Source organism: Diabrotica virgifera, chromosome 4 (genome assembly GCF_917563875.1).
Source record: "Diabrotica virgifera virgifera chromosome 4, PGI_DIABVI_V3a".
NCBI lineage: Eukaryota > Metazoa > Arthropoda > Insecta > Coleoptera > Chrysomelidae > Diabrotica > Diabrotica virgifera.
In genome coordinates, this window is record NC_065446.1 from 189,249,201 (window position 1) to 189,267,194 (window position 17,994).

The window sequence follows — 17,994 nt, forward strand, 5'->3', positions numbered from 1 at the left end:
GCTTTTATCTTCCATTTCTTTAACCACTGTCCAATTTGGTCTAGGTGTTCTTGAAGTTTTAATACTGCAGCTCTTGGATCCTCTTCAGTTGCAAATATTGCTGTGTCATCAGCGAAAGTTCCAATGGTGGTTTGTGGAGAGGTTGGTAAATCGGATGTGTACAGTACATAAAGAAGTGGACCCAATATACTACCTTGTGGGACTCCTGATTGAATTTTGTTACGGTTTGATAGTTCATCCTCCACTTTAGTTTCAAATTCTCTGTGATTTAGATATGATTTTAATAAGTCAAAGTATTTGTTGGGTAGGGATTTTTTGATTTTATAAAGTAATCCTGGGTGCCATACCTTATCAAATGCTTGGCTGATGTCCAGAAAGGCTGCTGTGCAATACTGTTTATTGTCCAAAGCTTTATTAATTACATTTGATATGCGATGGCATTGTTGCACTGTAGAATGACCTTGCCGGAATCCAAATTGGTGTTCTGGGATCCAGTTTTGGAATTCTAGGTCGCTCATAATTCTTTTAAGTAACAGCTTTTCAAGAAGTTTTGACATTATTGGCAGTAGACTTATTGGGCGGTATGATGAAACATCCGTTAAAGCTTTACCAGGTTTCGGTATCATAATTACTTGGGCAATTGTTAGTGATATAGGCCAATAATTAAGTCTTAAGATTGCATTTAATATGTACAATAACTTCATTATACCTTTTTTAGGAAGTTGTTTTAGCATTGTTGGTGTTATGAGATCAGTGCCTGGTGCCTTCTTTTCATTCAAATGATTAATTTCATCTTTGATCTCCTTCGGTGTAATTAAAGTTAGTCGCTCTCGTTGATTAATTGGTAAGGCTAGTTCCTGCTCTACTTCTTGTACTTGGTCATTGTCGTGTGGCTTGACTTCAGTTAGATGTTCAGCAAATAAATCAGCTTTTTCTTTGTTGCTTTTTGCCCATGGTCCTGGTGGTAATGCGTTTTTCCGAATTGGAGGTGAAGTATTTATTGGTTTATTTTTGTTTTTGATTGGTTTCCAGATAGAGTTATCTTGACGGGAAAGGTTTGATACATAGTTTTAAAATGAGTTGTTTCTCATCTGTTCTAGAGCTGTTTTTAAGTTTCTTGTTTTGTTATTATAAATTGTCCTGTCGTCTGGTCTGTGAGTTCTTTGCCAAATTGATCTGGCTTTTCGTTTTTCTGCTACTAGTCTTTTTATTTCAAGAGGAATGTTGGTTGAAATTTTTTTTTGTCCAGGTTGAGGGGTAGACTGTTTGGCAGCATTTTGAAGTAAGTTGATTAGATTATTAGTTTCTGTTTCTATTTGTTCGGGAGTTTGCAATCTCACTAGTAGATTTACTTCCTGTTCTATGATTAGCCGGTATGTGTCCCAGTTTGTTTTGAAGTTATGCAGTCGAGGTGTTGGTTTTTTGATTATCACCGTTGTGCTAATTGTGCCAATGGTGAATATTAAATTCTTACTTGTATGTCAAAAAATGTACAATAACTACGTCTTAACACCCACCAAATTTCATTTGCATATCTCGACTGGTTTTTAAGCAATAAATAAATCGTCATTTTCTAAGAAAAATTTCAACACCCTCTATCTCAGAATTGAAGCATTTGTGGACATAGGTTTATAAAGCAAACTGTCATTATTTTTTCATGTAGACTTAAAGTTTGTCGCACTTATTTAGAAACACCCTGTATTGATAAAAAACATGGCTAGTTGTTAAATTTCCTAACTTTTTTATGGTCCTACTTAAGCTAATGAATCAAAAAACAGAATGTTGAGAAAACATAAGGCTATAGTTGGGGTTTAATTTGAGTATTTTATAAATGCTAAAATATTCCACAGGGTGATGCGAAATTTGAGAAAAAACAGTTTCATTGGTACACCCTGTATGCAATGAAAATTTATGTGTTTAGCCACAATATTATTACAGCGATATTGATAAAGAATAAGGCTATAACATATTAAAAAATCACTTAAATCGGACAACAGGTTTAGGAAATTGGAAACATCAAAAATGACCATTTTTAAGGTGTCAGGTTAATTTTGCACCCCAGTGTAGTTTTTTGTTAATCCGGACCTGGATTTTTCTTGTGGTTAGTATGTCGATCGTTTGGGTTTTGAATGAGACATATGTGTACCAAATATCAAAAAAATATACAGGGTAGTTCTAAAGTTACGGCTTAGGAAAGAAATGGGCAAAATCGATAAAACACCCTGTAACTCGCTTATAAAAGTCGGCACGGCAAAAAATGTAGTACATATATCTAGAACCGGCTGGGTGACCTCTATTCACCATTAAAGTATTTCCGTTTCCCAATGAAACACCCTGTATAAAAACCAGTTATTTTTAGAACTCTTTAGTGACATATTAGTGTAATATAATATTTATAGATTACTGTCGAAGGCCAACATGATCAAGCAAAAAAGAAGATGTATTTGGTGATTTTTGTAGTGACTTTCATGGGTGTGAATACAGGGCCTTGCGGTGCTATGATGCGGTGAGGCAGTCGCATCAGGCGGCATCATAAGGGGGGCGGCATAATCAGTAAAATCAAAATACATAAAAATAATCATAGGAATAAGATAGGGTGTGCAAAATAGAACACTTGAAAAACTCTTTAACCTTAGTTTTAAAAGTAAAGAACGCTTCTTCTTCTACAGAAACAACAACTCTTTTTGTATTACACAAGAACTGCACACTTTATTTTTCTAATTATACAAAGCATTGGGAAGTTTCGAAAAAACGTGTTTCACAACTCTAAAACCGTTGAGTGATAATACTAGATGGTCAAGTCAAATAGATGCATTGAAACATTTAAGACTTTAAGATTTCAAGTTTGTGAAATATATGATACCTCATTCGAAACAATAGAAGAAGTCAACAAAGATTCAGAAATCAGAAACTAAAGCACTAGGATTAGCAAAAAATATAAATTTATATGCGGTGTAGTTCTTTGGCATGATATTTTATATCATATAAATTCAGTCTCAAAGATGTTGCAACAAGTAACTATAAAGGCTATAGCGGGATGAGATAGTCAAAAATGCCCCCGCACCGATCAGCCCCGCTACTTATGTTTTCGATAAAGGTTATAAAATTATGCCCTCATGCAAATTTTTAGCTTCCCAGAGGTCCTAAAACGTCTTAAATCGAGAAAAGAAGAATTTTTAGGTTTTATTTTTTTGTGAGCGCAATTTTACTTTAAAAAATCTGAAAAAGTTCAAGAGGTTGTATCTTTTGAATTCAAAACAACCTATTTTATTTTCAGATTTTTGTAATGAAAAATGAGCCCAGAAATTTTTTTTAAAATTTTCAAAAAATTTTTAGGTTATGATAATATGATTTGGCCAACTTTTAAATAGTATTTTTTTGTGTACTTTTTGCCGTTCTTTTAAATGGCAGAAGCAGAATTTTTAATATCTGAGCGGAAAGAACGAAAAAATCGAAAAAACCGTTTTTGGCTGTCTCGAGATGCATCTCGGGACAGCCAATTTTAGGATTTAGGATCCTGACTACAACAACTGAAAAAAAAACTAAAATTGTGAATTTTGTCATAAAATTTGGTATGTGTGGTTATAATAATATTTTGAACAACTTTTCCAAATATCTTTTATCGATATCTGTAACGCGAAGCAAATCGAATCGCGTATCGAAAATTCACCCTGTTTGTAGCAGGCCGCGTTTAAAATTTAAAGTTCAGTTGACTATTTTAAAAATTGTGAACCATCACCCTCTATGACTCTGCAAAATTTCAAATCTGTATATATTTTTATAGCCGAAACATAGGGGTGACTTCATCTTAAATGCGACACACTGTATCTTGTCAATTTGTTAATTTATTGCAACTAATATAGTCGTATTTTTATAGATTCAAAATAAACAATCAAAGTACTGACTAATTCACTAATTTTATCATAAAAAGTTCAAATTTATTGCATTGAAGTATGGAACTAATTATTAATGTGTATTAATAAATAATTAATGTGTATTAATAATGTGTATATAATTATGTGTAATAATATAATATACAGAGTGAGTTTTATGTATAGAAACCCTCAATTATCTCGGAAATGGCTTGCACGAATTTTATGGATTGTGGTGGGTTGGAGTTTTCTAATGTGGCCGATATTATAATACTTACATTGTTGTCAGATCTTCCGTTTTTCTGAAAATCTTATTAACTTTCTTATTTTAAATGGAACACCCTGTATATTTTTGCATTTTGAAGTCCTTAAGAAATACTGATTATTTTCCATGTTATATTTCCTATACCTAAAGGCCATAATTTCGGAGTTATTGCTACATTTATTTAAAAAACTTTTTAAACAATAAATTATAAAAATCAATTTTTTCGACCTGCGTAGACATTATTTTACGTTCGTTGGACCATTGGGAACAAAAAAATTCTCTTGTAATTTTTCTCTAAAGTTTATCGTTTTTGAGTTATAAATAATTTAAAACTGAAAAGAAATCGAATAATTACGATTTTCAAGGTTAAAAAACACAAATCAAAAATATTATCTTTGAAACTGCCAAGTACCTATAGAAATTCAAGCTAAAGCCATATTTTATCAGTTACCAATAAGTAATTTGAGCTTGTTTCATTCTAAAATATTGTTTTTTAGTTGTTAATGCAGCCCGATCGCCCGTCCTCTCATATGCGCTTCATTAACATTTATTAAAAAGCAATGTTTTAGAATAAAACGTGCCAAAAAATTTTATAGCCAGCCCCTGGAAGAAGGGTTTTGGGTACTCCGCAGTTTCAAAAATATTTTTTTTATTTTTGTTTTTGAACCTTGAAAATCGCCATTATTCGATTTTTTTCAGTTTTAAATTGTTTATAACTCGAAAACGATTAAATTTAGAGAAAAATTACAAAAGACCTTTTCTTGTTCCCAATGATCCAAAGAACGTAAATAGTCTACACGTACCAAAAAAATTGATTTTTATAATTTCTTAAATTTTTTTTTAATAAATGTAGCAATAACTCCGAAACTATGGCATTTAGGTATAGAGTATATATCATAAAAAATAATCAGTATATCTTAAGGACTTCGAAACGCAAAACATATACAGGGTGTTCTTTTGAAATAAGAAAGTTCATTAGATTTCCAGAAAAACGGAAAATTTGACAAGAATGTAATAATTATCACTGTAATATCGGCTGCATTAGAAAACCCCTACCCACCAAAACCTATGAAAAACGTGCAAGTCGTTTCCGAGATACTTGAGGGTTTTTATACATAAAACTCACTCTTTTATTATAATAATTATAATAATATTATATTAATACGCATTAATTGGTTCAAAATTTCAATGCAATCAATTTGAACCTTTTATGATTAAATTAGTGAATTAGTCAGTATTCTCTTAGTATATTTTGAATCTATAAAAAATACGACTATATTAGTTGCAATAAATTATCGAATTGATAAGATACAGTGTGTCGCATTTAAGATGAAGACACCCCTATGTTTCGGCTATCAAAATATATACAGATTTGAAATTTTGCGCAGTCATACAGGTTGATGGTTCACAATTTTTAAAATAGTCAACTGAACTTTAAATTTTAAACGCGGCCTACTGCGAAGCCACAAACAGGGTGAATTTTCGATATGCGATTCGATTTGCTTCGCGTTACAGATATCGATAAAAGTTATTTGGAAAAACTGTTCCAAATATTATTATAGCCCCATATACCAAATTTTATGACAAAATTCACATTTTTAGCTTTTTTTTCAATTGTTGTAGTCAGGATCCTAAATCCTAAAATTGGCTGTCCCGAGATGCATCTTGAGACAGCCAAAACGGTTTTTTCGATTTTTTCGTTCTTTCCGCTCAGATATTAAAAATTCTGCCTTTGCCATTTAAAAGAACGGCAAAAAGTACATAAAAAAATACTATTTAAAAGTTGGCCAAATCATATTATCATAACCTAAAAATTTTTTGAAAATTTCAAAAATTTTTCCTGGGCTCATTTTTCATTACAAAAATCTGAAAAAAAGTAGGTTGTTTTGAATTCAAAAGATACAACCTCTTGAATTTTTTCAGATTTTTTGAAGTAAAATTGCGCTCACAAAAAAATAAAACCCAAAAATTCTTCTTTTCTCGATTTAAGAGGTTTTAGGACCTCTGGGAAGATAAAAATTTGCATGAGGGCATAATTTTATATCCTTTATCGAAAACATAAGTAGCGGGGCTGATCGGTGCGGGGGCATTTTTGACCATCTTATCCCGCTATAGCCTTTGTCAGATTATGTAAAAATGTTGTCACAAACTATAGAAAATAAATGAAAAGTCGCAGACAGTCATGACTTAACGAAAATTACTGCTAATGAAATTGAAGAAAATCTTGATATAAATTCGAATTTTCAGCTGAAAATAAAATTCGAACCAGGAGAAAAAAGCGTCAATTTGATTACGAAAAATCTGTGGATGAGCTATTAACAGAGGAAGATAAATCATGAAAGGGTCGTCAATGCGTGTCCATTATACTATTGGATATAAATTAAGTCAATACTCTCAGTATTTGAGTTTGTATTTAATTGATGTTAAAAAATGTGGAGCAACCGGTTTCGAGGCTTACATTTTCGTTGCCTCATCATCAGGCCCAGTACATAGTCTTCCATAAATTACAAACTATTTTACAATTTTGTAGACAAAGCTTACATAGAGTAAAAAATAACAATACCACATACAATTTTCTGAAATTAGATAAATCGTCAATATTAAAAAACAAGTTATTAAATAAAAACAAAATTAAAATAAAAAACAAAACCAATATATGTATGTATTAGAGTAGAGTATTTATTGGTAATAATGTACAAATGTACTTTTACAGGTCAGCAATAATTAAAATTGTCTAAAATTACATTAAAAGTTGACAGTACTTCAGTAAAAAAAACCTATTACTAAAATTTAAAAACTAAACACTAATTAAATTACAGGACAAAACAAAATTTAGATCTGAAGTACTCCTCAAATGAGTAGAAAGCACCCATCAGAAGATAATTTTTAATTTGTCTCTTAAATTGGTTAAAATCAAGACTTTTAATAGATATTGGTATACAGTTATAAAATTTCAATGCTAGGTATCTGGTTCCATTTCTGGTCCTCTCAAGTCGACTGAAGTCTGGTACAAGGGCATCATGATTTCTAGTCTGATAAGTATGCTGTTGTGTTTTATACAGATCTACATTTTGATGAACATACAACAGGCACTGCATAATGTACACAGAAGGTAGTGTGAGAATCCTCAGGTTTCTGAAAGACTGCCTACAATCGTCCCGATAACCCTGACCTGTGATTATGCAAATACACTTTCTCTGCTGACCAAACACCTTATCTATATGGCAAGAGTGTCCCCAGGAAAGGATTGCGTAAGTTAGTCGTGAGTGAAAGTTGCTGTGATATGATGTAAGAAAGGTTTGAAGGGAGGTAACCTTAGATAGGTTTCTAAATAAAAAGAGTTGGCTTGAGAGCTTTTGGGAAAGTTTCAGTATGTGCCGTTCCCAAGTGAGTCCCTGATCAAGATAAACACCAAGAAATTTAGCTTCCTGTGAACAATCTGTTAAAATGGGATGTGTAATGGTGTTATGTCTTAGGGTAAAGTTCACTGTTTGTGATTTTGAGTTATTGAGAGAGAGACGATTTGCCAAAAACCATTGGAACAAATTGCTCTCTGTGGTCTCAAGATCAATATCACTGATTTGGGAAGGGTGGTAACTTTGATAGCATGTAGTATCATCAGCAAATAGGACTGTGCTTACCGGGCCCTCTTGTGAAAATCCCAAGTCATTTATATAAATGAGAAATAATATTGGACCTAGAACTGACCCTTGAGGCACTCCATACATCAAAGATTTTTTATCAGATTTAAGCTGGTTAAAAAACACATATTGAAATCTATCTGATAGATAAGACTCAATCAATTGAATAGACATAGGATGAAAATTATAGGCATGTAATTTTTTAAGAAGAATACTATGAGTGACACAATCAAAAGCTTTAGTAAGATCAAGGAACGAGGCAAGGGTATCAAGAAAGTTTTCAAATCCTTCCAAAATACTGCCTGTAAAATGATCGATAGCAAGTGTTGTTGTTTTGTTTTTTCTAAATCCAAATTGCTGCACTGCAAAAAGCCGATTAGATTCAAAATAGTCATTGATCTGCTTCTTTAGGATTCTCTCAAACACTTTGGAAAGAATTGGCAAAAGAGAAATTGGACGAAAGTTATTATGATCATCAGCCGAACCTTTACGTTTAAAGAGAGGTATGACTTTCGCAGTTTTAAACACTGAAGGAAAAATGCAGGATGAAATTGAGTAGTTTATTAGTTTAGTTAAAGGTAAGCTAATGTTGTGTTTAATTGCCTTGATTATTTTTGTGTTCATTCCATCCGGGTCCTTGCTCTGGCTATTTTTTAATTCTTCAATTGCTTTTACAACTTCCTCCAAATTTGTTGGCTCAAATCTGAAGGAGCAATGATTAGAGGCGAATGAAGGAGCATGTGGTATAAAACTAAGGTATGTATTGAATGATTGGTCAGTATGATTAAGTGTATTTATTACATTTTCAGCAATACCACAGAAGAAATCATTAAAACTATTTGCATTGAGTGATGAATTTTTTATTGGTAAATTCTTACATCTTGAGTTTATTAGGGACCACATAGCCTGTTGACGGTTGTTAGAGTTTAATATAAAATCATCATTAGATTTAATCTTTGCCTTATGTATAGCATGTCTGTATTTTTTCCTATATTCTGAGAGTGTTTTCTTTGTCACTAAAACGGGGTCACTTTTATTTAAAGATGTCAAAAATTGTAGTTTCTCCCTCATAAGTTTCAAATCATCATTAAACCAAGAATTTTTTTTACATTGTTTACCTTGCTCAACAAGCCTAGATTTTTCAGGAAAAGACAGATTTATTGCCTGCGTTAAAATATCGATAAACATTTTAAACCTTGAGTCCACATCAATACATTCATTATCAATAAATTCAAAATTGTGTAAGCAAAGATTGTTATTTAAAGAGACCAGTCCCATCTCTGTAATGGGCCTGTAGCTTATTCTAGATTTAGAAGTAGTTTGGGACACTTCACATTTAAACAATATGCCTTTGTGGTCTGAAGTGTGTGAAAGATCAACAGCTTCGGATTGCAACATGGTACTATTAATATTTGTAAATATGTTATCAAGACATCTATTATAACGGGTGTTAAATTTTATTGATTTTTTGAGGTTATAGGATCTAAAGAAATTGCACAGATCCAGGGCTGCAATATCCCTTTCATTGAAGTGCACATTGAAATCCCCTGTTATAATAAGAGGTTTATTTGTATTTAACTTTTTGAAAACTTTTGACATTGTATTGAAGAATTGATTTAAATCACCATCTGGGGTACGATACACAGTGACAAGTTGAATATCAAATTTTACCAAATGTACACCTGTTATTTCACAATGTTTTTCAAGAGACAAACTTTCAAGATTTAATGAAACAGAATCAAAGGTTTCTTTAATATATATACTTACACCCCATGAGAGCCCACAGTCCTTGCAAAGCCAGAAATCATTCTGTAGTTCTTAATTTTAATTGAAAATAGTTCCTCAGATACTAGCCAGTGTTCATTTATACATAAGCAATCTGCTGATACTTCATTGAGGAGGACCTCCAGATCTAAGAAGGAGGTACGCAAACATTGTATATTACAGTGTAAAATAGTTTTTTGTGCTTTCTTAAAATTTCCTAAAATACCTTTATTATTATTATTATGTACAGGAACATTTACTGCACCACGGTTTTCTTCAGCGGATTCACTGAGGATCGAAGGCGTTGAACAAATTGTTGTATTGTTGTATTACAAAATTAATATAAATTGCAAATTAAACATACAACATAATAAAATACAAACATATAGGAACTAATAAGTTGTATCACTAAGAATTTTATTAACACTCCCTGTCTCGGTAGCTAGTGGTGAAAGAAGTCTTTCAAAATTAAAAATTATTTACGAAGCTCCATAAGACAAACACAACTAAAAAATTTAGCACTCATTTCAAGAGTCCTCACTAGCTGCTACTTATTAGACTACATCAATCTGACGAATTTACCAAAATTATAATCAGAAGTTAAGAAATTTTTTTAAATATTATTTAATGGTAATACATATTTCATTTAATTTAAATTATGTGTTGTTTTTAAAATAAAAGTTTTAGTTCATTTTATGCAGTTGCGTTTAATAAAAATAAAATTCAAGTTTCAATAATATTTAAGGGGCGGCATTTCGAAGACTTACATCATATTGAAAAGATGTACCGCACGGCTCTGTGTGAATATGTCTTTTTAGTTTACTCCTCTTGGTTTAAAAACAAACCATAGCACAGTGTGACCTAGGTGTAAGAGATGGAGAACAAAAAAGCAAATCAGAATAATCAAGCTAATCAAATAAACAGAATAACGAAACGTTTCATCAAAAGTTGGATGAACCTGCAATATTCTACAAGTAAATACTTGCAGTATTCAAGATGTGACGATTGCAAAGATTTGTGAGAATTTCTTTGATATTACAATCTCAAACAGATTATAGGACTCCAGATAATTATAAGAAAGACAAGAAGATTGAAAATAGGAAAAAGGAATCATATTTGTAACATGTAAATTGCAATATTTAAAAAGTAGCCTAGCAAAGGCTATAGAGTAAGAAATGATGAAGTTTGTAGATGAACCGGAGTGGAAGATATCATCAAACATTATTACAAGGCAAACATGGAGATTAGCGGGACATGTTGCAAGGATGGAGGATGACCGATAGACAAAAAAATTGCTTGAGTGGAGGCCACGGGCAGACAAGCGAAGCCGAGAAAGACCCCTTAAGGTGATGGATGGACAACCTCAAAAGAACTGTGACCAATTGCAAAGCAGAGCCACAGAGGCGCAGAACAGAAAAGATGGAAATGTCTGGAGGAGGCCTATGTTCAATAACGGACAAGTCATTGCCGCTAGCCCTGATTTATCCTGGCTGCTAGCAAATGGAATTATATAATTGTTACTTACTTTGTATATTAACAGCGAATCGAAAGCCATTATTTATTTGAGGCACCTTTGAAATAGTACACTGGCTACTTTTGAACACACTTAATAATAATCTGTTAGGAAACATTTTAAAATTAAATAATAAATTTTTATTCAAGATACGCTCTCACTTCAACGACCTAACCTCCTACAGTTTTCTTAACCTCAAATACTCAAACTTCAAACTCAAATCGTCGTTTTCGTCTTCTGTTTCCTGTTTCTCGACTCGTCAGGAAGCGCAGAAGATACGCTCAGTCATCTCAGTGCTCAGTCTATGTTAATATGTCTATGGACAAGAATGACAAAAATACGTCATACGTCATTTGCAAAAAAAAATTATACAAAAACAAAACAAAATAACAAATTACAAGATTACAACAGTATTATGTTTTCGTATTTTCAGAAAATGTTTTTCTCAGTCGACAAGAACCAAGTAATAACTAAATATTATGCTATATACCTATTATTAATAACTAATATTCTAATTTAAAGTCAAAACAAAATTTTAATCTAATAATATGGAACATAATAAAGATCTTAAAGACTCAGGAAACCAAGAAATGTTAACACCTATTAAAGATGAAGAAGATTCTCTAAATAAATATAACAATATAGAAGTTAAGTCTGAACTAGATGAAAGCAGTTATAGACCGGAATATGTATTAGATGAGTCTTGTTCACATGATTTTAAAATAGAAAACCATATGCTAATAGAAGATGTATCCAATGAAATTAAGGTCGAAATAAAAAGTGAACTGGAGGAGTGTAGCATTGGTAAGAATCTCATTTCTCTTCTTTTAAAAGTATTTTACTTCATGAATGTGATATTTCACTGAACTACTGAATAGGGTTTGAGGTTTATGGATGTGTATTAACCTAATCTTGTTTCTCTTGGTGTGAGGAAGAAACCCATTACAATTAATTTGTGGTCAATATATCACACATCCCGAACAAAACTGTTGTAAATCAAAAATACTAAATTTACAGGAGCAGCAAAAGAAAATTTTACCGTACTTTATTTGGAGTTAAGTTAACACCTAATAGAAAATTTTAATTTATTTCTTTGCAAATTGAAGTCAATATTAATTATATATAAGCCCCATTAACGTCAATGGTGAAAATCATGAATTTTGTGCAAATTTTAATTAAATTAATGATTATTTTTTTGAGATGATAGGTTTTTGCTCGGAAAATTTTTAATTAAAACGCAAAACGGTAATAACTCGAAAAATTTCTCTATTGGACAGATATACTAAACACTTTTGTTTACAAATTTCCGTGCAAAAGTGTAGCAACTTGAAATATTACTTTATTGACTGGAACCATACCACTATTAAACAACACTTATACCTTGTCTACCCAAAAGACGGAGTAATCACGTGAATACCATGTGAACTCATGAAATATTTAGGTCTTTCCCTACAAGCAGTAAAACTTCAGTCAAACAGTCAGAATTCGTGGCAAACAGTTGGTCAGTGAGAGAACAATAATACAGTCATCAGTGTTGTCCTCTTTACTCGTGCTGGTCGACTTTTCGCTGAGAGTTTCAGCCGGTTCGGCTATTTGTTGGAACAAACCCTATTATATTACCATCACTTTGTGATTTTTAAACCATTGGCGTACCAGAAAAATAAAATAAAAAGTTTTTCTACAGACAAAAATTGAAATAAACGATTAATTTATAAAAATATATTATGTACATAATAATGAAGAAAAACGTACAATTCAAAAGGATGAATAGGGCTTTTCATTCACAGTCATTTGTTTCGAGCTTTTGTCATGTGTCATATAATATTAATATATCTACGTCGTACAGTATTGGTATTTCCAATGATACAAACTGAAGACGTATGACGTAGATATATTAATATTATGTGACACATGACAGAAGCTCGAAACAAATGACAATCGATGAAAAGCCCTATTGGGAGCGTTATAAAAGATTGAGGTACCGCTAAAATGTAAATAACCCAAGCTCTACTGCACGCGAAATATTGTATATAGTGTTAATTTTAAACAATTTCTAACATTTGGGGTAGAAGTAGAGAATACAATTTTAAAATATACCTTCTTAACCTCAATCTGATATTATGCTTAACCTAAAAATGTTTAATACAATACAGAAATAATAGAAATTCCTTAAAAAGTATTATCAATAATAAAACATGGAAGTGGCTTTAAAAATGAGTAAAAATTATGAGAGTCAAAATACTACAAACTAACTTAAGATAATGTGGACATTATAAACATGTAAACTTAAATGTGTAAGTGATGGTAGCTTACCCCATTTTTTTGCACTAACTAAGGCAATGTTTATTTGTCAAATAATCATGTTTTTCCTGTTTTCTGACAGCAGTAACATATTTGAAATAAATAATTTTTTTGTCCAAATTAATTTAATTTTTAATAAAAATGGACAGCCAGTATAAATATTTTAATATTAATATTACTAAATAGAGAATTAAATAACCTTTCATGAGCTATCACACGACCCCTACTCTCAGTTAAAAAAATCATCAATTACGTCATCACGCCGAGATGGATGACTTCACTATTATGATATATGTAAATACCAGTATAAAACTTGACCTGTTTCGGTATTTCTCCCCAAAATCGGCCATTCTAGAGAAATGAATTTATTCCTAAACACTGTATATACTATGCTCAACTTACTTTTCAAACATCATAATAAACGATGCTTCATTAAAAAAATCTCAAATATTTAAATCAAATGACACGACGACGTCTTAAAAAATGTATATTTTGAAAAATTAAATTGTTATCATAATTATAATAAAATGATGTTGGGTTTCCGTAATTTAAATTTGGCCTGTGGTTGGATCAATTACAAAAAAGCATTACGGCAGTAAATTTGAATTACTCCTCCTATGTAAAAAGGAGGTATTATACATGTAACATATTTGTAAATCAACAAAAACGGTTTTAGAAAAATATAAGCTTCTTTCATTTTTTCCGAAAGAAGCAAGTTTTCGATCTAAATTGACTCCCCCAATATTTATACTGCGTGATTCTGTCCACAATACAAATCACAATATTTATTCGAAATACCTTAATGCACGCCCTTGTATACAATGCCGATAACTGACCGATACAACTTCTGCGAAGTAAGTACCTTAATCCCACTCTTCGACTGCTATTTTTCAAGAAGCACGTGCCTGATCCCTTGATCACGCGTTTTTATTACTCTTTCTGTTGGGTAGACAGACTGTAATTCCAGATGATTCACTTTTGTCAGGAAAATAGATCAATAAATATCATAAACGTGCATGCAAAATATGAGTACCACAAAATACTGCACTTTTGTTCGAATTTACGCAACGATTACTGAACGTTAATTGGAAATAATACACTTTTGCTCGGAACGAGTGGTGTTTCACCTACGCATCATGAATTGATACTGTTTTTAACGGAAAATTTCCTGAAACATCTTCCGAGCAAAATAGCTTTTAGCACCATCTGTGAGGTAATTTTTAAAGTAACTTTGCTACGGTTTTGTTGGTGAGTAGATTTGATATCATGTATCATATTTCCGTAAATAAGTGCGGTTTGAAAAAATTTTGAGTTATGACACTTTTGTTTAGGATGTGTGATATCCTTTAACACCTTGGCTGCGTTTAGAGATATTTTTATATGGATAGTGCTAATCGAAAAGGAATCAAGCGACATTTGACAAAAAATGAGTTAATAACACCAAATGACAGCTAGATATTCACTTTATACGTGTAAAAATATACATACATCTACGGAGTTTCTAGCGACAACTGTAGAAAAATGGTCCAAGCAACAATCGAAAAAACAGGCAGTTTTCTTTAATATTAAAAGACCCAAGCAGTGGAGCTTCGTAGAAAAATTATTGGTGTTGCTTGGACTATTTCACTCATCTTAAAATTTTCACATAATCTGACCAATCCAAACCAAAGACAGCTTGTGTTATCGCGAAAACACCAACTGTCTTTCAATTCTGATTGGTCTATCAGCTTCGTGTTTTCAACGACGTAACCATGGATACCGATCGCAAAACAAAGTTTGACATTTGCCAAAAAAATTATTGTAGCTGTATACGTCAAAATGAGTCGTTTCAGTGGTACTTTAAATGAAGTTATAAACCAAAACATTGAAGAAAATATACCGAGTAACACAAGAAAATCTAAATCTTATATATGGAGACAATTTATGATGTTCTGTGTGGATCGCAACTACAAATTAGATGCAGAAAATAACAACGAAAGACTAGCATTCATTCTAAAAGACTGGGCCTTCAACTATTTATTGTTATAGGTAAAAAATAATTATAACAAATTATTTATAGTTATAATAAATATTTCATGATTATGACTAATTGTGAATTATTCAAAAAATGGGTAGATTTGGGTTACCTAGATCAAATGTATTATTATTAAATTCCTTCCTCTCATTCTACTGAATTTTTGACCTATCACTTTGTTCGTGAAATAGTACAAAAACAAAACAAAATAACAAATTACAAGATTACAACAGTATTATGTTTTCGTATTTTCAGAAAATGTTTTTCTCAGTCGACAAGAACCAAGTAATAACTAAATATTATGCTATATACCTATTATTAATAACTTATATTCTAATTTAAAGTCAAAACAAAATTTTAATCTAATAATATGGAACATAATAAAGATCTTAAAGACTCAGGAAACCAAGAAATGTTAACACCTATTAAAGATGAAGAAGATTCTCTAAATAAATATAACAATATAGAAGTTAAGTCTGAACTAGATGAAAGCACTTATAGACCGGAATATGTATTAGATGAGTCTTGTTCACATGATTTTAAAATAGAAAACCATATGCTAATAGAAGATGTATCCAATGAAATTAAGGTCGAAATAAAAAGTGAACTGGAGGAGTGTAGCATTGGTAAGAATCTCATTTCTCTTCTTTTAAAAGTATTTTACTTCATGAATGTGATATTTCACTGAACTACTGAATAGGGTTTGAGATTTATGGATGTGTATTAACCTAATCTTGTTTCTCTTGGTGTGAGGAAGAAACCCATTACAATTAATTTGTGGTCAATATATCACACATCCCGAACAAAACTGTTGTAAATCAAAAATACTAAATTTACAGGAGCAGCAAAAGAAAATTTTACCGTACTTTATTTGGAGTTAAGTTAACACCTAATAGAAAATTTTAATTTATTTCTTTGCAAATTGAAGTCAATATTAATTATATATAAGCCCCATTAACGTCAATGGTGAAAATCATGAATTTTGTGCAAATTTTAATTAAATTAATGATTATTTTTTTGAGATGATAGGTTTTTGCTCGGAAAATTTTTAATTAAAACGCAAAACGGTAATAACTCGAAAAATTTCTCTATTGGACAGATATACTAAACACTTTTGTTTACAAATTTCCGTGCAAAAGTGTAGCAACTTGAAATATTACTTTATTGACTGGAACCATACCACTATTAAACAACACTTAATTCCAGATGATTCACTTTTGTCAGGAAAATAGATCAATAAATATCATAAACGTACATGCAAAATATGAGTACCACAAAATACTGCACTTTTGTTCGAATTTACGCAACGATTACTGAACGTTATTTGGAAATAATACACTTTTGCTCGGAACGAGTGGTGTTTCACCTACGCATCATGAATTGATACTGTTTTTAACGGAAAATTTCCTGAAACATCTTCCGAGCAAAATAGCTTTTAGCACCATCTGTGAAGTAATTTTTAAAGTAACTTTGCTACGGTTTTGTTGGTGAGTAGATTTGATATCATGTATCATATTTCCGTAAATAAGTGCGGTTTGAAAAAATTTTGAGTTATGACACTTTTGTTTAGGATGTGCGATATCCTTTAACACCTTGGCTGCGTTTAGAGATATTTTTATATGGATAGTGCTAATCGAAAAGGAATCAAGCGACATTTGACAAAAAATGAGTTAATAACACCAAATGACAGCTAGATATTCACTTTATACGTGTAAAAATATACATACATCTACGGAGTTTCTAGCGACAATTGTAGAAAAATGGTCCAAGCAACAATCGAAAAAACAGGCAGTTTTCTTTAATATTAAAAGACCCAAGCAGTGGAGCTTCGTAGAAAAATTATTGGTGTTGCTTGGACTATTTCACTCATCTTAAAATTTTCACATAATCTGACGAATCCAAACCAAAGACAGCTTGTGTTATCGCGAAAACACCAACTGTCTTTCAATTCTGATTGGTCTATCAGCTTCGTGTTTTCAACGACGTAACCATGGATACCGATCGCAAAACAAAGTTTGACGTTTGCCAAAAAAATTATTGTAGCTGTATAAGTACGTCAAAATGAGTCGTTTCAGTGGTACTTCAAATGAAGTTATAAACCAAAACATTGAAGAAAATATACCGAGTAACACAAGAAAATCTAAATCTTATATATGGAGACAATTTATGATGTTCTGTGTGGATCGCAACTACAAATTAGATGCAGAAAATAACAACGAAAGACTAGCATTCATTCTAAAAGACTGGGCCTTCAACTATTTATTGTTATAGGTAAAAAATAATTATAACAAATTATTTATAGTTATAATAAATATTTCATGATTATGACTAATTGTGAATTATTCAAAAAATGGGTAGATTTGGGTTACCTAGATCAAATGTATTATTATTAAATTCCTTCCTCTCATTCTACTGAATTTTTGACCTATCACTTTGTTCGTGAAATAGTCTAATAAAATACCACTCGTGATTTAATTTATCTTATAAGTCTGTCTTTTATTTCTAAACTCAACTGAGTTGCTTAAAGAAAACACCACTCGTCCTACGGACTCGTGGTGTTTTCAAGCAACTCAGTTTCGTTTAGAAGTAAATCGACAGACTTATCGCGAAAATTGAATCACTAG

The 17,994-nt window shown here is 31.5% G+C and overlaps 2 protein-coding genes across 3 annotated transcripts in view; one reads left to right on the forward strand and one right to left on the reverse strand.

Annotated features, from left to right (window-relative positions):
• LOC126884038 (pentatricopeptide repeat-containing protein 2, mitochondrial-like) overlaps positions 1-11,266 on the reverse strand; it is an 88,381-nt gene extending 77,115 nt beyond the window's left edge. The window contains exon 1 of the mRNA XM_050649825.1: positions 11,068-11,266. Within this exon, the coding sequence (XP_050505782.1) occupies positions 11,068-11,173 (106 nt within the window). The 5' untranslated portion in view covers positions 11,174-11,266. The remainder of the gene's footprint in view (positions 1-11,067) is intronic.
• A 96-nt stretch (positions 11,267-11,362) lies between these two features.
• The window catches only part of LOC126884039 (zinc finger protein 708-like), a 32,076-nt gene continuing 25,444 nt past the window's right edge, over positions 11,363-17,994 (forward strand). The window contains exon 1 of one of the 2 annotated variants that reach the window (XM_050649827.1): positions 11,363-11,859. In XM_050649827.1, coding sequence (XP_050505784.1) covers positions 11,604-11,859 — 256 coding nt within the window. In that variant the 5' untranslated portion in view covers positions 11,363-11,603. Of the gene's footprint in view, positions 11,860-15,588; positions 15,997-17,994 lie in introns of those variants that run through there. The other variant, XM_050649826.1, reaches the window with a different exon arrangement.